Source organism: Miscanthus floridulus, chromosome 9, assembly GCF_019320115.1.
Source record: "Miscanthus floridulus cultivar M001 chromosome 9, ASM1932011v1, whole genome shotgun sequence".
NCBI classification, from domain to species: Eukaryota; Viridiplantae; Streptophyta; class Magnoliopsida; order Poales; family Poaceae; genus Miscanthus; species Miscanthus floridulus.
This window is the reverse complement of record NC_089588.1, coordinates 137,748,934-137,771,809: the sequence shown is the minus strand read 5'-3', so window position 1 is coordinate 137,771,809 and position 22,876 is coordinate 137,748,934. Positions and strand designations below refer to the sequence as shown.

General features: G+C 45.3%; 2 protein-coding genes across 2 annotated transcripts; both read right to left on the bottom strand.

Annotated features, from left to right (window-relative positions):
• Positions 1-14,148: 14,148 nt before the first annotated feature.
• Positions 14,149-17,366, bottom strand: LOC136481060 (disease resistance protein RGA5-like). The gene is made up of 3 exons (XM_066478442.1): positions 16,555-17,366; positions 15,233-16,084; positions 14,149-15,004 (listed from the first exon to the last, which is right to left on the bottom strand). Exons 1-3 carry the CDS (start codon positions 17,364-17,366, stop codon positions 14,149-14,151), a joined length of 2,520 nt encoding a protein of 839 aa, XP_066334539.1.
• Positions 17,367-19,560: 2,194 nt separating this feature from the next.
• LOC136483059 (UDP-glycosyltransferase 73C7-like) lies at positions 19,561-21,132 on the bottom strand. The gene has a single exon (XM_066480175.1). It carries the CDS (start codon positions 21,087-21,089, stop codon positions 19,602-19,604), a length of 1,488 nt encoding a protein of 495 aa, XP_066336272.1. The 5' UTR covers positions 21,090-21,132; the 3' UTR covers positions 19,561-19,601.
• Positions 21,133-22,876: the final 1,744 nt, after the last annotated feature.

The window sequence follows — 22,876 nt, the reverse complement described above, 5'->3', positions numbered from 1 at the left end:
CTGTTCCAGCGCTTGAGTTGCAAACTGTAAATTATTGGTTCAAATTCTTGGTTGAAACTGTAAAACAGCATGATCTAGAAATGCATGGTAGTTTGAATTTGAAAGTTTGAAATCAGCATGAGCTACAATTGGTTGGCGCCAATTTGTAAACGTCTACAAACCAGCTGCTGGCTGGAGGCTGCTGGCTACGGCTGAAGGCTGGAATTGGCTGGCTGGGCTGGCTGGTCCAGCCCCAGCACCAGCCAGCCAATTCAGCTCTGCCGAACAGGCTGTTGATTGTTGTCCTTGAGTGAGCATGTTTACTACCTGCCCCGTTTTTTTTTCGGAAGCACTCCGATCCCTGCTCTGGTTTTGAATTGAGATCACTGCAATGTGTGTCAATATGTTAAGTGTCTAATAACATGAAGGAACAGGACCTAAGCAATTGATTTGGAGGTGCTGTTTGAATTGCCAGTGTACGTAAGGCTGTATATTCGAGTTTGTACTCTGTAACGGTTCTGACGTTTTGGAGATTAGTTTGAATTTTCTTCGACAATGAAAGTGCATTTTGTCTTTCAAAGAATATAATCAGATGGTTAGGTCCACGATACAAGCTGTGCTGCTCTGCACTCTGGACGACCCACGATAGTTAGAAGCCCACCAGGGCCCATACCTTGACTTGTCAGTCCTTGCACTATACCTGGGCCTCTGAAAATTGCTGAGGGTTACTTTCCTAATATGAACAGTTCCAGAAGAAGATTCTAAGGGCCTGTTTGGAATGCGGGATTTTTTTCCCATATCTGCGTTTTTCTTGTGAAATTGAACTGATTCCTGTGAAATTTCTGTGTGATTCCTGTGAAATTCCTGCGTTCCAAACATGCCCTAATTAAAGGAAGCAGCTGAAAAAAGGCATACTGATCATTGCGTTCCAGGAAGCATGCAAATAAGTTAATACACGTAGTGCAGTAAAGCACGCTAGAGGTTTCTAGGGAAAAACATGGCCCTCACATTGTCATAGCCTTTCTCAGCTGCAACTAATTATACGCTTTTAGGGTCTGTTAAGTTGAAGGCATGTACCGCTTGCCTGACAAAATGTGTTGCTTATAAATTCGAAGGAATCTACCTGGCCAAGCAAAGGTCTATAAATTTGAAGAAACAGGAAGATAGTCTGTTTGGTTGAAAGCCTATGTGCATGAGAAGGTTGACAAATAGATAAAATATGTTTGATAGTCTAATGAAAGAGGTAACGAGTTTCAATTGGTGACATGCTTAAACATATAAACAATGTTAATAGTATTCTTAAAGATATAAAATATACCAATATTATTGCTTAAAATATAAAAAATACTTAATAATGTCCATAATAAGAGCTCCATTAATAATATGCCTAATAAAGATATAAATTATGTACAGTTAACGTGCACTCTTATAGTTCGATTAACAAAATAAATTATTCGGATTATTTTTGCAAGTTATAAAATTATTAAAAGTAAATATTTTTGCTTGGAAATATAAACATTTTAATAGTAAACTAGTACATTTAATTAAAGACTAGGGAGAGAACTGAAAAAGGAAATCTGTTTTTCACAGTACTTGTTTATTGTGTTGACATAACCATGTGTTTATTTATATATAAAAAGATAGTTTACAGGCAGCCAAATGATTAGATTATAATAAATACGTACAATCACTAACCCAGGCAGCAAGTGCTCTTTTAATTCGGTAATGCTATAGACCGCCGGGCTTCTGGACGCACCGCTCGCACTTCACCCGCTCCACCCGCTGGCCCGCAGTCGCTCTCTCCCACAGTCGCACTCCGCCCGTTCCCCCGCCCTCGCTCTCTCCCGCACTCGCTCTCCGCGCCACTTTCCTGCCCGCTTTTCGCGCCGTCGCCGCGTGAGCTCCCTCCCTCCCTCCGTCCCTCGCTCCTCCGTGACCTCCCTCCCTCCACACGCGAGCTCGCTGCTCGCCCGCCCGCCCGTGCTCCCTTCCTCCCTCTGTCCCTCACCCTCCGCGACCTCCATGCACCCCCCACTCTCCCTGCGACCCGGCTCGCGCACCCCACCGGAGACGAGGACGATGGCGGCGGCTCTGACGAGGTAGGTCGCGGGGGGGGGGGGGGGTCTAGATCTGAGGCCTTTCTCCTCCTCCTCTGGATCTGGATCTGAGCCCTCCTCCCTCCTCCTCCTCTGGATCTGAGCCCTCCTTCTCTTCCTCCACCTCCTCCTCCTCCTCTGGATCTAAGGGATGTGGCAGTGGCTAGGGTTTCGGCGAGCTCTCGGGGTCAAATCTCGCCGTGTTGTAATGGTTTTTTCGGATGTTGTAACAGATGATTTCGAATGTTGCAATGGGATTTTTTGTTGTTGTTGCAACAGATGTTTTTGCGATGTTGCAGTAGCACCGCTTGAGATGTTGCAGTATGTTTTAGTTGCTTCAATCTCATGTTGCAGTAGTTGTTCCATGTTGTTGCAAGTGTTTTTATTTTGAGCATTGTTTCATATGCTTCACACCAGTGTTACAATAATATGTTCCAAATGTTTCAGCCCCTTCAACCTATTGTTGCAGCAGTTTGTTCGGTGTTGTTGCAATAATATGTTCATGTTGTTTCAGCTGCTTCAGCCTAATGTTGCAATTGTTGTTCCTTATTGTTGTAATAATATGTTCATGGTGTTTCAGCTGCTTCATCCTAATGTTGCAGCTGTTGTTCCTTGTTGTTGCAATAATATGTTCATGGTGTTTCAGCTGCTTCAGCTTAATGTTGCAGTAGTTGTTTCCGTGTTGTTGCACGTGTTTTATTTCAGCTTTCTATGTTGTTCGGCCAGGGGGCGAGCCAGGTGGCCGGGGGCGCGTGGCTCGCCGGAGGGATAGTGGGCGGAAGCGTTGGGGGCGACCGGATGGGGGGTGCTGCGGTCAGGGGGGCGATGGGGCATGCTCGTACGTGGGGCGGTGCGAAGGCGTACACGGCGGGTGTGGGGAAAGGCTGCAGTGGCGAGCTGGGGGGGGGGGGGGGGGGCGCACGGCGCAAGCGACAAGCGTGGGGGAAACGATCAGAGAAGAGAATCAGGAGGAACAGCGTGCGGGACTTGCGTCCGCAGCACCGTCGGATGGATCGGTATCCATTGGACGTCCGGGCGCCAGCACTCCCGCTTTTAATTTGGCCCAGGAACTCACTTTTGTCCGCTTGGTTGGGGCATTGGTTGCCTGGTGCTGCCAACATTCTAGGATTCTAACCAAACAACACACGGGAAGATAGGCTGTAGCTGTTAGGCCATGCTTGCAACCAAACAAGCTCTAACAGTTTACCTCAACCTCTACACGAGGTCCACAGCGGGTTCCTTTGTCTCTATGTCATTGTTGTTATATATGCAAGCCTAAAATATCTGCAAGTCTCACTGTGAACCAATGTTACCACAAAATTTAACATATTCTGGTTAGAGGTTGAAATGCTAATAAAAATATTGCAGGTTGCTGGGAGGTGATTTTCAAAAATAAAACGTTGCTGGGAGGTCGTGGCCTCAATTTTAAATATAAAAAGTTCTATTTGCTAATCACCAATAATTGAAGGTATGCCATAATTCATAACCATCTCTTGAAGAAGCGGGCTTGCCAAAAGTAGGTGGTACAAGTGAGATATCACCAATTCTCTTTTAATGCTACAATCTGAAAAAAATCCCAGAATTTGAATCACAGCTGTACATTTTTGTCTCCTCGTATATCCTGATCTGTGACATTTCCATGGGCAATGAGTAAACAATAACATCATTGCTAGCGGGGGGGGGGGGGGGGGGGGGGGGGGGGGGTCGGCCTGTTGTTTACTTGTTTCCATTGGCCATCACTGTTCTGAACCTGCGACAGAAACTGAGGTTTTTTTCTTGAGGAAAACAGGGAAAAAAATTAGAATACAGAGAAAGGAGAGAAATTGAGGTTCTTCTCAGGCCCGGCCCTGTCAAATTATAGACCTGGAGCGAAGCCACAGGCGATGGGCCCCTAAAATATAAGTCTAATAATATAATGATAATTTTAATAAGTGTAATACATAAAAAAGTTCTTATAAAACAACAAAAAAAAGTTATACATCTTATATTGGAGGTGGTGGTGGTGCTAGCTCCGCGCCGTCGTGCACGCCACCGCGACCGACGCGTCAGCCGCCAGCTTTGGAACAGCGTGCCGTGCAAAAAGCGGCGTCGCGACAAGAAGGATGGAACAAGGGCCGTGGGGCGCTGGCCTCTCTGCGCGGATTTTGCGTTGCTGCCGGTGCGTGCCAATGCAGCGGGCGGGGGCGCGGCACGCATGCACGGCAGTGACGGCACCGAGCAGGTCCGCTCGGGAGCTCGGGGTCGTTCCGGTTGTCCGCCGCCGCCCGTCGGCCGGAGGTCACCGGAGATGGGTGTAGGCATTGTCCGTCGGCCCACAGGACTACAGGAGCATGTACGCATTCCGTTGTAGTAGTACTCCTAGCTAGCTTGGTGTAGTGTAGGCATTGTCCGTCCTCTGGTGAATTTCTAGTGCAGACGTGCAGAGCGCGCAGGAGCCTCTCTCGGGTTTCCGTGCCCGTAGCGGCGTAGTACTCCGTACTCCGTATGGTACGTGCAATGCAGGCAGGGCACCGGCCTACCGGCATTGCCGCCATATTCACCGTACCGCGCAGCTAGCAGCAGCAGTAATAACGGTAGTACATTCTACGTACTCCTGGGAGATGGAGACGAATCCCAGCGTCCGCTCCACTGTAGCGGCGCGTCATCATCTTCTGCTGCCGATGCGTACGTACGTTGCCGCCGCTTTGGGCGGCACCTGGCGTGCTGGGCCTGCCTGCCGCAACCCTCGCTGCTGTAGATGATGACCGGAGCAGAGCAGCACCGCAGTCCCCAGTCCAGTCCAGTCCGCAGCGGCGTTAATTCGTGGCAGTGGACTACATACATAAATGGGGTTGGGCCCCCTGGCCTCGAGGGCCCAGTGCGGCTGCACAGCTCGCACCCCCCCCCCAGGCCGGGCAAGACTTCTCCTGTCGTTAGTTGCAAGGGATGCCCGGTTTGGGTGGGATGATTGGGATGCATCTCAGTGGCATGCTAACCTTCAACCCCATATGTCATAGTTGAGATGGTTGGGATGAATCCCAAGCACATGGGTCAGTGCAGCCTTGGCCTCCTCCACTTCCATCTCGCTGGCGCCTCTGGATCGGAAGTAAACCATGACATTCTTCAGTGACAGCAGGTTGCCTAAGCCCAAGTCGAAACAACTACCATCGCTGCACGCAATTTCTCTCACATCCCTTGCATACAACGTGAAGGCAAGGTTTTTGAGCCTCATCATAGCTCCTTGATGGAAGAACACAGCTCCCATAAATCCCATCAGCCTGCAATCTACCAGGCATGGGAACGAACAATCACCAACGACGAATCTCCGAGGGATTTTGAGTTTCTCATGGTCCAACATCAGATACAGATGACGGAGTGCTGGCAACCTCCCAAGACTTTCTAGATCCTCCTGGTGCAGCTCCCTCACGTTGATCCACAGCAAGGAGAGGCACAGAAGCGAAGGAGTCATCCAATCTGGCAGCCTTGAGAACCAGCAGGATTGTAGTTGCAATCTACGGACATGTCGAGGAGCGACCCATGCATAGAAATTGTATTCCCCACCAGAGCCCCAGATAACTAGACTCTGGATTTTTCTCAACTTGCATAGGCACGCCACCAAAGATTTCTCCAAGGTGTTGTTCCAGAAGAAAACTTCTAGCTCCCTCAGTTCTGTTAGATGGCACAGCTCTTCTGTGATATCCGTGGATTCGTCACAGAGGTATAACATTGAGAGCTCTTCAAGTGTTGTTAGGCTCCCAATCCCATTTGGTACTCTTGTATTTTGGTCGACACAAAGACACATCAAATGTCTTAGCTGAACAACAGTTGATGGCAGGCTACCAATATAACTTCCCACTACGTCCAATGTTTGTAGATAACGCACAGGTTTCCTATTTCATCTGGGAGCTCATTACTATATGTCCTTTCAAGTCCCAAATACCTCAAGTGAAATAAATTTCCAAGATGCTTAAGATCACAACCTTGTGGGAGATAACTACCTTTTAAATTTAGTACACGCAAAACCCTGAAGCTTGCAAGGGCCGGCATTAGATCAAAAGCAGATGAAAATGTAATAACTGACCTCACTTGTAGCATGCTCATACTAGGGAATGGACTAGTCAGGTGTTCAACGCTGTTCTGAAGCGACAACCTTTGAAACATTTTCGATGGAGATGTGCTGTGCTCATTGTTCAATACGTTAGATTGATCTCTACCAATGGTTAATTGGGCCCTTGGATCCGCGTCCTGATCGAGGGCGTCCAACCGCTCCATGATTAGTGGGACCCGTCGCACAGTGCCTTAAAAAGGGAGGTGGGGGCCGGGGCACATGGTAGGAGAATCACCTGAGCCGTCTGTTTACACCAAAATTTGGTAAGCTTATCCTGGAAAGGAAAAGATCGGCCAATGATGTCAAAAGCAAGAAAGTCTTCTAATTAAGGGATATGTATGAGCCGACCAGGAAATATTATTTTATATGGAGAAACACGACGTCCAGATGCATATCACGATGAAAGAAACAAGGACACATATCAAACAAGAAAGCTTCATCAGCAAGGATTCTGCATAAGAGAAATTAGAATTCATGTATCTTGATATTTCTTTTTGTTATCTAGTCGTGTTCGTTTAGGACTCTTATCAGCCCAGGGTATAAATATAAACCCCTGGCTATTGTACCAGATCATCTACCAATCAATCAATACAATTATTTTTTCGGCTTCACGCCAACTCTTAGAAGTAGGAGTAATGTAGCTTTTCGGCGAGTTCTTCAGCAAACAGGACTGCATCGACTGATCAACCTCCAGCTTGCTTATGAGTACCGTCACGACTTGTATTGTGCTTGTAAAGCTACATCAGCTGATTGATCTTTTATGAGCCATAATATAAGTTAGTTATCGATATGTATCGTAGTTTGTAAGGCTGCATCAGCTGATTGATCTCTTACGAATCATAATATAGATCAAAGTTATCGATCTTGTGTAAAATAACTTGTTTAATACAATATCACAAGTTATCGAATATGCTAAGATTAGTAAGACTTTCCTTGCTATTTTTGGTTGATTCACCAGTTATTGATCTTGCTATAATTAATGTTTTATTAATTATAGCAAAAACACCTGATTAAAATAGAGATAAATCGCCATCATATCATCTTAATTGATCGTTCTCTGATCTGATCATGCTTCAAATCTTATAATTGATGGCTTAATTCTGCTAGATCGGCTGTTTTATCTCTATTCCAATGAAACATAGTATGCATCCAAAAATATGTTTCAATCTTGAATAAACTAACTAGTTAATGAGATCTAATCTAATGACACTATCATAGCTGTATCGATCCGATCAAATCTCACTGGTAAGACTTTAGATCAGAAATTATTGATTAGTGGTTTTATTCGTGATCGAGATATGTACTCTGTTTGTTTGCTATGTCTGCATCGGCTGTTTTAGCCGATTGCCTATGCTCTCACACATATAGCATGCTTTCATGAATCTGTCAACATATAGATGGTTTCATAGATTCTTTGGCTTTAGTTTATTATTATTATCATAGCTGTATCGATCCGATCGAACCTCACTGTTAATGATAACAGATTAGATTCAGAGTGTTTGTAGATTCATTTGTACTAGATAGTCGATTTATTCGCATGTTATATCCTTTTTCATCAAACTTATCGGCTCAATGCTTTACACTGGTTATATTCATCTAGCTAATGATGTTTTCTTTATATTACTTATATTTAGGTGTATTGTACTTGTTCTGTCTGGATTAATCAATCATAATAAAATCGCTATGACCCATGAGTATCGGTTATCTTGAATTCATACCATCATTATTGATATTAGCCGATAATCTTTAATTCAGCAATCCTTGCTTTACTGATATGTTGGATATCGACTATTCAGTCGATAGCCCGATTGAATCTGCTATTTTAGCCGATTCGTATCATTATAGTTTAATATTAGCCGATAATCCTTGATTCAAAGGTCTTCATTCCATGAATACGCTGGATATTAACTATTTAGTCGATAGCCCCATTGAATCGGCTATTTGGCCATATATTGGAACTGTCTAGTGCAACACCGATATGTTCCACCTTAAACTACTGATTATTCTCTCCTTGTCAATTGCAGGGTCAAATTGACTGACACACCTTTGGTCCTGAAACCAACCGTTCTTGTGTTGAAGCTAAGCAGATCTTTGGGCTGACTTCGCTCAGATCGTCCGGCTTGCTGTGTGTTGATCACATCGCCACATTTTTTGTGTCAACACATATTTTGGCATGCCCGGTGGGACCACAATCGTCTGATCAGAAGTTAGAGATATGGATTTCGAGCATTGAAAAGTGCTTAACTCTACTTGGACGCATGCTGCTAGAAATCACGTATGGAAGAAACTACAGAAAAAATAGGGCGTACCGTTGTAGGCTTCGTGTCTACTAGTATGTGTCAATACTCCACCGTGTAGATCGTCATGTTTCAAGAAGGAGCGTTCAATGCGGTTACAGTATGAAGTTCCAGCAAGTAATCCAGGGTGTGTCAGTGCGTCTACTGGTCCCAAGGAGTTAATGCATCTGCTGGAGACATGCAGGATACATGGTACGTGTGCAAATCTGATTCTAAGGAGTTGGATTTGTTGACGAAGTAGACCGACAATCGTACAGCAGATGAGTAGCCGATAGACATATCGCCTTGCAAATAACTGGTAAGTCTCAATGAATGCTGTAAAGATATAGGAATCGGCTATTGGAGAGCGGAATTGACTTTTCAAGAAAGGAATCGGCTATTGGAGAACGGAATCGACTTTTCAAGAAAGGGGTCGGCTTGATACAATATTTTTAGTTCAAAATGCAAGCTGATGCCAATGGATCAAGACATCAATGCAAGCCAATGGAGCCTTTTATTCAGTTGGATTCGAGAGAATACATCACAAGACTTCAGTGCATCACATATGACTTGCTTGGTGAATAAAGACACTTGTACACATGATAAGAGAAAGCAAACAAGGGACATATCAGATGAACAACATGTAACAGGAGTCATGTCTTTACCTAACTCATGGATGGAGGAGTCTCGACAAATATATGTGATTTCATTTTGTAGTTGGAAATATAAAAATTCAGATTGGAATTAATTGTTTGGCCGGAAAGCTCTGTACGTATGTCAGATATCGGTATCAACCATGCAAGGCCAAACGAAGTAAGGGGGATTAGGAAATAGAATTGGACTTATGCTCTCTCATCGTTTACTTCTTCACTATTGTCCGTTATTGCCTCACTTCCAACATCTCCAAGACTAGATATATAGCCGATGGGATTAAAGTTGTCCAATGAAATTTTGAGCCAATGAAATTATTTTATCAAGAGCGACTGATAAATTTTCATCAGATTGGGTTATATGGCTTGTTCATGTTTGACGGCATATGTGCGAGAACACGACTACAAGATGGGTGGATGGCTATATTAGTATTTGGCATGGATACTCAGAAGGATGTTATGCTTTGCCCGAGTTAACTAGAAGGATCTGAGTCTAGCCCATTTTCCAAAGAAACATGTTGTATGCGACATCAAGTCAACTACAATACATTGATCGTCAGACAGGCCATCTGAGATATCGGCTAGGAGAATAGGAAGCCATAATCTTAATTTCAGTTGTAGTGCAGGCCAATGATATATAAGCATATTATATTCCATCGGCTAAAATAAAATATAGTATCCGTCTGAATATAATACAACCACATATGGTACGAAGATGCGAGGAAACAAAGCTGGAAGCCATAAGAAACCAAAGACATTACTATCAGCACACATCAGATGAGTGAAGATCGTCAGCTGGTGATTACTATTGGTGTATAGTTGATAGAAGGAGATTGTCAGCCAAAAGTTATTGTCAGCACATGAAAAATTGGCTCCAAGTATTGATAAGTGCTTAGAGTATATTTAAATATCATGGTGGCCAGAATATTTTATTGGCATCTCAGTTGATGAATATATTATGTGCATCGATTTGGCATGGTGTTATTAGCTAGTCACATGCAGATAACTATGGTTAATGGCAAGAAAGAAGTTGATGTTCATGCCCATCGTCTCTATAGCCTATTATAATTATAGACTCGAAGGTAGCTCCTAATCGGCTAAAGCAGGTGAATGGTCAAGAGTTCTAGAGGATTGAATCCAAGCAAGTCATCAAGGATATCGGCTCATGAAGGTTGATTGCAAAATGCAGAGGAAGATCAATTTTGTAGTTATGAAGAACTAAAGGAAGATAATTTTGAAGCATGAGTTCTCACAGTCCAAACTAGAGGGCCTGATTGCACGCCTGGTATGAAAAGTATCGGCTTATGACAACCAATCAATCAATACAATTACTTTTCTGGCTTCACGCCAACCCTTAAGAGTAGGAGTATTGTACATCTCGACGAGTTCTTCAACAAGCAGGGTTGCATCGACTGATCGACCTCCGGCTTGTCTGTGAGTACCGTCATAACTTGTATCATACCTGTAAAGCTGCATCAGTCGATTGATCTTTTACGAGTATAATATAAGTTAGTTATCGATCTGTATCATTATTTATAAGGCTGCATCAGCTGATTGATCTCTTACGAATCATAATATAGATCAAAGTTATCGATCTTGTGTTAAATAACTTGTTGTTTAACACAATATCACCAGTTATCGAATCTGCTAAGATTAGTAAGATTTTCCTTGCTGTTTTTGGTTGATTCACCAGTTATCGATCTTGTTATAATTAATGTTCCATTAATTATAACAAATCACCTTATTGAGATAGAGATAGATAGGCATCATATCATCACAATTGGTTGTCTTCTAGTCTGGTCACACTTTGAATCTCATAATTGATGGCTTAATTCTGCTAGATCGGCTATTTTATTTTTATTCCAATCAAACATAGTATGCATCTAAAGACATGTTTTAATCTTGGATAAACTCACTAGTTAATGAGATCTAATCTATTGACACTACCATAGCTGCATCGATCCGGTCGAACCTCACTGGTAAGACTTTGGATTAGAGATCATTGATTAGTGGTTTTGTTCATGATCGAGATATGTACTCTGTTTGTTTGCTATGTATGCATCGGCTATTTTAGCCAATTCGTCTGTGCTTTCACACATATAGCATGTTTTTCATGAACTTGTCGAAATATAGATGGTTTTATAGATTCTTTGGTTTTAGTTTGTTATCATTATCATAGCTACATCAATCCGATCAAACCTCACTGTTGATGGTAACAGATTAGATCTAGAATGTTTATAGATTCATTTGTACTAGATAGTTGATTTGCTCGCATGTTATATCTTTTCTTGTTAAACTTATTGGCTCAATGCTTTACACTGGTTATATCCATCTAGCTGATGATGTTTCTTTATATTACTTATATCTGGGTGTATTGTACTTGTTATCATAAACCAATAATGACCCACGAGCATCACAGTTCTTAACAGTCGATTTCTTCTCATATCGGCTATTTAGTCGATTCCCCTGTTTGGCTGCTCTCGAAGCAGCATACTTGGAACTGTCTGGGCAAAACCGGTATGTTTCACCCTAAATTACTGATAAGTTTTCTCTCCTTGTCAATTGCAGGTCAAATTGACTCGCACTCCTTTGGTATTTTCAGGATCGACTGGTCCTGTGTTGAAGCCAAGCAAATCTCCAATCTTATTGTGTTTAGATCGTCTGGCTTGCTGTGTGTTGGTTGCATCGCCACATTTTTACGCCAACACCGCCAGACGCCCGACCTACAGTCCCAAAACCCTAAGCTGATCTAGTGAGGGGGCGTTGCCAGCGACGAGAAGACCGCCATCGGTCACCGCCGCCTCTGCCCCGCCACCACTGCTTCTGCGACTTCACTGCCGGACCTCACCGCGCCACCGACATGCTCCCCATGGCAAGCTCGTCTTCTACAAAAGCGGTCGATGGTTTGCACCTCCACAACCCCCCCTCTCTCTATGTTTCTCGCACTAGAATGTTCTTGGGTTTACTATTCAATCAGAAGTCAGTATATATGCTAGATCTATGGCTAGTGATCTTGTTATGTATCTATCAATGGTATCAGAGCCTAACTAGGCGTAGATCTAGCTCATCGGGGTAGAAAACCGAGTAGAAGAGTAGAAGGAGGGGATTCCATTTGAAGAAAAGGATCGAACCCCAACCCGAAACCCTAACCCTAACCCTAGAGTAAGGATGAAGGAGGGGAGGACCTACCCGGACTCTCTGCCGCGCGTCACTACCGTCGTCGCGCGGGTAGAATCCCACCGTCGTGCGGGAAGGAGCTCCATTGCAGCCTCGCCGGTGCGCGGGGAGAATACGAGCCGCCCTCACCGCCGTGCGCACGAGCCCGGCTGAGGGCACCATCACAGGACCGCTTGACATAGGGCTCCATCCCGAACTAGTATAATTCCTTGTGTCTCAAGTGCTACCACCGGCTTTCTAGAGCAACGCGGTAATAAATTTACTGGTCGGTCCACGAAACACTGGCACTAACTCTCAAAGCAAATGCGCTAGGCCAACTCCAATCTCACCCAATGGCAATCTCAACTAAGCAAATGGGAGTTAGCATTTTGCACTATGTTAGCATTTTCAAAATGTGCCACATAGGACAATCAACACCTTTAGCAATGGTTTGCAAAATGTGTCCCAAAATGCAATCTCATCTAAGAAAAATCTTTATCACTTTGAAAACCTCCTTAGCACCATGGTTTGCAAGATACCACCTGACAACTTGGCATGCTTGCCACTTGAAATGATAGATAGCACTTGAAATACAACATGCTTAACAACCATGTTAGACTACAAAAGGATTCAAATATCTACATCTAGAGATCAAGTCATCATGCCTATGGTCTAACAAACACCACACAAGCATATTAATGAATTTAAACTTTGCAATGCAAGCAATCATATGTTATGCACAACTAAATGCATAAAGCAAACAAAGTCCATGAGCTTTTTCCCTTACTCGTGTGCTTCACTTGTTCATGAAATTTGATCCCCTTCTAATATTCAATCTTGCATCTTTTCTTCTCTCCCCCTTTGTTATTGCTTCCATTCTTCCCCTTTGTCAATGATTCTTGATACCTTTGACAACTCTCTCCCCCTCTGTCATCAATTGCCTTAAAGGAACATGGAACATCACTTGATGACACTAGTGAGGATATGAACTTTGAGCACCACTTGGAGATGAGAGAGACCACTTGTAGGTTGAGAAGAACACTTAGAGTTGAGGACCACTTGTCAATTTTGAATAGTAAATTCCATTTCATACTCAGAAATGATCAAGGGTATATTTGTGCAAAGACTCATATATGTGTTTTCTGAAATTGACTACACAATCAAGACAATTTTGTCATGCAAAAAACACATAATCATAACCATCTTAACGAAGAGGACTCGCCAAAAGCCGATGTACAAGTGAGAATGAGATTTCACTAATTCTTTGACAACGCAACAATTTAAAACAAAAAACCCAGTTACCATCACAGCTGCAAATTTTCCTCCTCATGTATCCTGACCTCTGACATTTCCATTGCGATGAGTAAATAACATGACTACTAATAAAACGTATAGGTAGAATCATCCATATATGCAGAGTCACAGGGCAAGTTTGGCCTATTGTGTTCATTAGCCATGAACCTGAACCTGTGACAGAAACAGAGATTTTTTTTCTTCATGATGAAAACAGGGGAATAAATATTATAAGGTGTGAGAGTTGGCCAGCTTGCATAGGAATCCTCCGGCCAGCTTGTCGCTCCATTCGCTCAAGAAAATAGATAGCACCCTCAATTCTGTTAGCTGGCCCAACTCTTCTATCTTGACCTCTGACATTTCCATTGCCATGAGTAAATAACATGACTACTGAGAAAACGTATAGGTAAAATTATCCAGATATGCTGACTCCCAGGCTGAGTTTGGCCTGTTGTGTCCATTGGCCATCGCTAACCTGAACCTGCAACAGAAACAGAGATTCGTTTCTTCATGATGAAAACAGGTGAATAAAGATTATAAGATAGGGAGAGCATAGAAACAAGAGGTTACAACTTTCACCTTTCCTGCCATCATCCATCAACGTACCAACTTCATCGGATTCGAAGTGTAGGATTATTGGGATGCATTTCAGCTGCATGCCTCAGTGTCGCCTTCACTTCTTCCACCTCCTCCTCGCTGTCGCCTTCAGATCGAAGGTTAACGACGACCTCCTGTAGCAATGGCAGGTTCCCTAGGCACAAGTCCAAGCAATCACTGCGGCCATCAATTTCTCTCTCTACCCGCACAGAGAAAGGGCTGAACCGTAGACTTGTGAGCCTTGGCATAGCTCCTTGCTGAAATACCACAGGCCCTACAAACCCCAACTCGCAGCGTACTAGCTCTGGGAAGAAACCAGAGCCAAAGACAAATGTGCCATGGATTCCGAGGTTCTCATGGTCCACCTCCAAATTGAGGTAGCGGAGACCTTCGAACCTCCCAAGGATATCGAGATCGTCTTGTGGTAACTCCCTTACAGCAATGGACACAGCGGATAGGTGTGGAAGAAACCCCGGATTCATCCAAGAGGGCAGCGTTGAGAACCAACAGCTCTGTCCTATGCCCAATGTACAGAGATGACGAGTGGCGACCCAGGCATCCAATCCACCGATGTTGCGTTGATTAAAGTCAGACCTGATATATAGCCTCTGGATCTTTTGCAGCTTGCATAGGCATCCAGCTAGCTTGTCGCTCCATTCGTTCAAGAAAATAGATAGCACCCTTAATTTTGTTAGCTGGCCCAACTCTTCTATAATATCAATGTTAGAGTTGTCAATTCTTATTATTAGCATCTCTTGGAGGCATGTTAGTTTCCCAATCCCGTTTGGCACTCTTGTAGAGTGGTCAATGTATAGGCACATCAGATTTCTTAGCTGAACAACCGTTGATGGCAAGCTAGCAATTTTATTCCTTGCTATGCCCAGTGTTTGTAGAAATTGCATGTTTCCTATTTCTTTAGGGAGCTGAGCAATACCTGTGTAATTTAGTCCCAGGTACCTCAAGTGAAACAAATTTCTTATGTCCTTAAGGCTATAACCTTGCGAAAGATCACAACCTTCTAAGTTCAGTACACGTAAAACTCGGAAGCTCCCAAGGGCTGGCATTATATTAACAGCTGATGGAAATACAATAACTGACCTTACTTGTTCCAGTCTCATAGTAGACTGAGTCATAGCATGACTTTCCTTGCCATTTTGAAGGGACAGCCTCCGTATCATATTTGATTGAGATGTGCAATCCAGATCATGTATGATCAGAAAGTTTTCTTGACTCGATAAGGAGCGGATAAGATCAAGCACCATATCATGTACCCGGCATTTTTTTATCATGCCAGTGTACCGATCATGTATGGGTTGGATCATACTTCTATCTATGAGCTCATCGAAGTACCTCTCCCCAAGTTCAAATAAGCTCTCCCCTTGTGTCTCAGATTGGATAAAGCCTTCTGCTATCCACATCCATATCAAACGATTTTTACTAATCTTATGATCTTCTGGAAACATACTTAAATACAATAAGCATGTCCTTAGATGCGATGGCATATGAAAATAGCTAAATGATAGAATCTTTCTCATATTCTTCACATCTAAATTGCTTTCCAGACTTGTACCAACAGAATTGTAGACCTCATACCACTCCATTTCATTTCTTGCTTTATAAGCCAGCAGACTAGCCATTGTAATAATAGCTAATGGTACACCAGCACATTTCTTTAGTACTTTATCAGATACTTCGGCTAGCTGTTGAACCGGACATTTTTCTGTGTTTTCACTATTGTAGTTCTCATTACCAAAAACTCTTTGAAATAGTAATCTTCGCGAGTTATTTAGAGAAAGGGGTTTCAGCTTATAAGCACCACCGGCTTGATTAGCAACACTGAGGATACGTGTAGTTGTAATGATTTTGTTTCCAAAATTATTATCAGGCAAAGCACATCTAATCATTTCCCAGAATGAGATGTCCCATATGTCATCAATTACTATAAAGTACCTGCACACATGGTTACATACGAAAGCCATGTTACTAGCAAAGTAAAGCAAGGTCGAAAGTTCTAGTTTAATGTATCCAAGTGAAGCTAACCAGGGAGACTATTAAAGATTGATAGTGATTCAAGATGGCTAGTGTATTAAAAGGTTTAGAATTTCCATTTGAGGAAACAAGAATCTCCATTTCTAGTTCATTAACTACATGAAGGAGATTGAATCGCTCTAATATGACATTTAGTAGGAACACAAGTGATCATTTCATATTGGCATTGTTTTTCATGATTTATGGTGACGTTAGTCAGTGCATGGCTGTTATAGCTAATCAAAACGTGGGGGAGAAATTTGAACATTACTAAAATGGAACTTTCAGGGTGATATTTGGCCGAAGTTGTGTTCTTTCAGTGTTATGATGCAAATTTTTCTACAAACAAATAATCACATGGCTATAAACTGATCGGGATGTTCTATTCGTACCTCTTCTTCTCAAGGAATTCTCTTATGTCTTTAATAAGAGCTTGAATAACATTGGTGCTTGGATTCTTTTCCCTAGTAACTTGATAAAGCATGTCGTTGAATAATTTCTCTACGCAAGGTGTTTGTGACACTGAAACAAAAGCTGAGCAATCAAATTTTGCTTTAAGTCTTTCATACACCGCATTAGCAAGGGTTGTCTTTCCCAGACCACCAAATCCGACAATGGAAACAATCTTATTTTGCCCTTTGTCGGACACCTCATTTTTTGCCATCAGGATCTGAATTAACTCCTCTCTTGCCCCATCAATTCCAACAAGGTCCGTCGCCTTCTCATACCGAGCAAATAAACGAGGATCAACCGAGACAGGCTTATTAACAACATAACTGTTGATCCTGTACCTATCACGCCGCTTGGACACCTCTGTGACACGGCTCTTGATGTCTCTGATCTTGGCAGAAATGTTGCGATGAAACATAGCCTTTCTGAATAAACCAATGCTCCTATCAATGAAGTCTTTGAGGCCATGCAGCTCAGCCGATTCAGTGCCCTTGCTGTGTAGCATGAATCGATCGATACTGTCGTCGATATAATAAGACAGCTCCCTCAAATCCTTGGCCCAAATATTGTCTTGAATGTCGAGCTGGTCTGCCGGTGTATCGGAGACCTTCTCAAGGGCACCCTGCAAGCTCTCAAGCTCAGATTTGAGGAAGAGGATCTCACCCTTCACCCCTTTTTGAAGATTGTACTCGCCAACGAGCAGACCACCCAGCTTGAATATGGTACTCGCCAGTGCCCCCATCGCCAACTCCATGTATGTGTCGTCCCTGAGCGAGCACAGTGCAAGGAGTTAGGCTTCTATGTGTATATGTATAGTGAACAGTGGAGTGGGGAGGTGAATGGCAGCGATGGCATACTTTCTCATGTTTTTATATTCCAGTTTGAGTCCAGACAAATTAAACATACACTGGTCACAATCAAATGAATAATGTTATGATACTAATATAAATTCGGCGAATCCCTTGCCGGCCTTTCTAAAAAAAGACGAGGAAGTAAGAATTCCAAAACTTACGGACAATTCTATGCACTTAACTAAATATGTCTTCATCTATGATGCCATTTGGATGCTTCAGTAACATTAGTCATTTCGTTATATTCCCAAGAGCTGGCGCGGTCCAATAAAAGTCAGCATTTGGTTCCATCCGTGTGATGCCGTGTGGATTTGCCTATTCATTGGTGCAACTGTGCAAGCTAGTCGTAGTTTCGCGTATTCTAACCGCGACTTTTACCTGTGCGTTTGGTCAGCTTTAGGCTACGTCAGTTATAAACTACTGTATATAAGGCAAACCTCCAGAAGGAAACATTCTTATTATGTGGGTGATGCTCTTTCCCGTGTTGTCTGGGTAGCAGGAGGAGAATTTTGCGTCCTTGGAAGGCTAACAAGTTAGAGAGTTGTTGCTGCTTCACCATCTCCATACGTATCCTTTGACAAATGTCCGCAATGGCTTCATCATCAGCTAATTATATGGTAAATTTCATTATAGCTCCAATTGGTCGAAATTGAAGTTACTGACGGAAGCTGCCGAGTCCAGCACAAATGATCTTGTACGGATTGCAGAGCAGACTGCTATTCACTGAACCAATGGGCTTCAGCCTTATATAGAGAGAAATGAAGACAACAAGAAAATTAAAGAGACGGCAATTTGGACGACGTCTGATGGACGCCGGGTCGTCAAGAAACATGAACAGGTGGGCTCCTTGGCCCTTGATAGAAAAAAGAAAGGACATTAATTAAGCCCATGGGCCATGGAGGCAATGAGGCCCGTCTCTATCTTCTCTCCTCGTTGACCAGCATTGTTTTATGGAAAAAAAGTTTTTATTGACCCCTCAACTTTCGCTATGGTCGAATTATATATGGCCAAGCAGACCGCCCCGCATGGCAAGGCCCCGCTAAGGCATGGTCCGTGAGGTGTCGGGCTGGCATGACACGCCTAGTTAGCAGGTCATGCCCACAAGCTACCCCTTAGGCACGAACACGGGCCTTTAAGCCTTGGGTCGTGTCGGCCCGGCCCGGCCCATGGCCTGGTAAGCCTGTAGTGCTCTGGAGGCCCACGTCAACATGCCTATGGGAGCCCAAGGGGGTCGTGCCGCCGTGCCCCGAGCGTGACTGGGTGCCGCGTCACCTCGCCGTGCGAGGCTGATGGGGTCGTGGCATCGTGCCTGCTCGGTTGACATAGCTGCGCGCCGAGGAGCGAGGAGAGAAACGCACAAGTCAATGTGAGAGTCAGAGGGAGCGGGTGCGGGTGCGAGTGCGGTATGGGAGATCGAGAGTTGTGCTAGGTTTTGAGAGAGATGGTGGCGTGTATATTGTTATAGCGGGCCTTGTCGGGCCGACATCTACTCTTGCCGGGCCACGCAAACACACCGTGCCCAAGGAGCAGCCCAAGCAAGGCCCGCCCAGCAGGGCAGGCCAGCACGTGCACAACGGCTATCGGGCCGTGTCATGCCTGAGTCGGGCTAAACTGCCAGGCCGTGGTTCGTGCCCACGGGCCTCGGGCCATATGTCCATCTATCCAATCCTCCATTTACAAAGCTCGATTTTTACTCTCCTTAACTTTTAAAACTGTTTTTTTCGTCTTGAATAGTCTTGGACGTAGGAATGTATGACCTCGTTCTAGCCTTAAGAAACAATAGAAATGTATGACCCTTATATTCTTGGAGTAACTTTGCCGTTCCTTCCTATTGCTTTGTATGGCATCGGAAATAAAGAATTTTGTTATTGTGACAAAACAGTTCAGTGGTTTCTTCGGTATTCAATGGATCACACGGTAGGTTAAATAGTGTTTCGACTCCATCACATCTCAATTCCTTCACTACCTTCAATTTCAATTAAGTCTTCAAACACAAACATACATAATAAACGATCTAACCTTGTTCATATAATCTCAAAGACATCAAACAAATTTGGTGATTTGTACATAGTACAAGGTTGGATGCCGGCTATTTTATTCAGCAAAGCATAATTAAATGTCACAAGTTAATTATTCTATCATGAAGCACATTGGATTAGCTTCTCCAAATTCATGTAAGATGACCCACCCTTCTCCAATGCTCCATTTGCCTTTGCCTTGAGCTCCTGAGCCTTCCTCCTCCTCTGCTCCCCTACGTCACCCTGATACATCAGCCTCTCCAAGGCCTTCGCCACTTGCTCCATACCGACCTCCGCCTCGACATCGGCTTTGCTACCGTTGGTTGTACCAGCAGTGAGGACGTTTTCTGTTGGTTTTGTCACGCCTACGGATACCCCAACACCAAGCACATCCACGATGAGCCTCTCGTTGAGAAACTGCTCAGCAAAAAGCGGCCAAGTCGCCATGGGCATACCGGCGGCAATGGCCTCCAGAGTCGAGCCCCACCCGCAGTGCGTGAGGAAGCCGCCGACGGCGTGGTGAGCCAGGATGGGGACCTGGGGAGCCCAGCCTCGCACTACCAAGCACTTGCTGTCGTCGTTGAAGCTCTCAAGTAGCCACTTCTTCACGTCGTCGGTGCCCTTGACCACCCACACGACAGGCCAAGAGCACGATGCTAGTGCCATGCCCAGCTGCATCAGCTGCGCCGGTGGCATGCACCCGGCGCTGCCAAAGCTGACGTACACCACGGACTTCGTCTCCTTGGTGTCCAGCCACTCCATGACCTGCCTCGCATCGTCTGTCATGGCCTGTGGATCAAGAGTAGGTGAGCGGCAGAGTGAGACGGGGCCAACAGCGACGACGGTTTTGCCGGTCGCCGCCCCGAGAAGCTCGCAGGAGCCGTGCTCAAGCTCCTGGAAGCTGTTCACGACCACGCCGTCCACGGCCACGTCGAACTCCCGTATCTCCTGCATCCTCCCACCACCCATGGTCGTCGACGGCGCAAAATGCGTCGGCAGCTGCGCACGCGAGAGCCTGCAGTCGAACGCCGGCAGGACCGGGATGTTGACGAGCTCGTCCGCCGACGAGACGGCCTCGTGCGGCCTGTGCTTGTAGAGGTACTCGATGCAGAGCAGAGCGAACGCGCCGAAACCGTGGAAGATGTAGCACGGCACGCCGAGCTCGCGCGCCATGCCGAGCGTCCACGTGTGGCACATCCCGGCGACGACGCAGCTGGGCCGGCGCGGCATCGCCTCGCTGCGGCAGTGACGCGCCACCGCCTCGCCAAACTGTCTGTTGGCGGCGAAGAAGCGCGGCACGTCGGCGGGGGACCGGAGGAGGTCCATCCTCTCGCAGCCCTCGGGCAGGCCGGCCTCCGCCGCTGGGAACGGGATCGTGGTGACCGTGATCGTCCCCGCCGTGCCCGGAGGTAGTGGTAGTGGTGTTGTTGTCGCGAGGTCTTCCACGCGGCTCTGGACGAGTGGGGCGTTGGCGGGCGTCGTGATGATGGTGACCGCCGCGCCGTGGGAGGCGAGGAGGCGGCCGATGTCGGTCATCGGGATGATGTGGCTGATGCTTCCTTGCCATGGAACCAGCACGAAGTGTGGATCCGCTGTTGCGCTCTCCATTTCCTTCCCGTCTCACTACTAGCACTAGCTCTTTGCAAATGGGTGTAGCTAGCTTTCTTGGCAGGTACATGTGGTGTCGACATGATAACAGGCGCATGTAGGAGTTGGTGGTGGTGGCTAATTCTCTGCTGCGGTGGACTTTTGCCCGGATGTGCTGGCTAGCACATGGACAAGTCCAAAGCTAGCTTCTTTGTTGAGTACTCCTGCCGTGGTGGACTTTTGCCGGCACCTGAACTGAGAATAACCATGTCCTGCTGAGGCGGACTTTTCTCTACACGACGAGCATGTGAGGCCACCATGCACACATAACCGACACACATATATCTGGTCGATGCAATCCAACACAGTCTGTATGTGTACTTTGCACTGGTGCAGGTTGTACTACAAACTGTAGTAGTAGTACACAACCATGAACTAACCTGTGCCGATGAGCCTGCGTAATGGGTGACAAGTCATCGCAGCTATCACAGCTCCTCGTACACGTAATGATCAACGAAAGTTAGACGTGATTTTTCAAAGGATAAACAAACAATCTGCAGAATTGCGACGGGCCACGTTGTACTGATTCATGCACAGAACAGAGCACACCAAAACAGAGCATGGGGTCACCATTGACCACTATCCTATCCTGTAATCTCATTGCACACCGAAACAGAGCATGCTTCGCATTCGCAATAATCTGTCACTAAAGTACCCGTGTTTTTTCCCCCGTTCCGCGTTTGCAGTTTCGTCAGGCCGGTACATTGGCCTACGGCCTACCAGTCCCCAGGGGAAGATCCCAGATTGCACTGCCACCGCATCATTGAGATCAGCAAGCGGCAGTAGTAACAATTTCGGGAAAAAAATGACTTCAACTTGTTGGGTTTGGGTTGATCAAAAGGCTCTAGCTCCAGCAGCTCTAGATTCATGAAAAACATTTTCAGATCCCACTTTTTGAAGCCAAACACTTCCACACCCACGTAGATCCACAATTTAGCGGCTCCACAAAAAATCCATAAATATACCCCCGATCTCCTTATTTCATGAAGCACTTCAAGAGATGCTCTGAAAAACCACCAGATTCATGGAATTGGAGAAGATTACCCACCATGCCACTAATTACAAAAAAGTATGTTCTTTCCTTCTCCTCTTGTTTCCCCATGTCAACCACATACGTCGCGCGTGAGCCGCCGCTCCCGGCTTCATCTCGTCGCCGCTCCTGCCGCTAACCGCGGCCATCTCCACTAGTGTCGGTGCACCCCCGTCCCCACTGTGGCTGGTGGCGCTCGGCAGGCTCCACCGGAAGCTCTGGCCGCGCACGCCATGGCTTGTCGCCCCGCCACCGGCCACGCGCGCCCGCTTCGTGTGTTGCAGTCATCATCTCGCCATCGACCGTGAGCTCTAGTGTGCTATGCTTTGAACTAGGAAGGGGAGGAAAGAGGGGATGAAGAGCGGACGCATGGGCTCAGGTGACACTGTGACAGTGAGATAGAGGGAGATAACTCAGAACTGGAGCTATACCAAATACGTAGGATGAAACCCAGGTCCATGATGGAGCTACTCTATAGTGGGTCAGATGATCTAGATCTATTTTTTAAAAGTTAGAGCTCTCCAAAGAGGCCCTAAAACTAAGCCAAACTGTACGTGTCCTTTGAGGCTTGTTTGATGCAATTAAAACCACCTCAATCCATATGAGTTCATATTGATGGGATAGAAAGTTAACTATTTTTTATCTTAATTTAGATACGAGTGCAGCCACACAAACTAGGATAGGAGAGTGGTGGATGCAGCCAAATAACAAACACTTC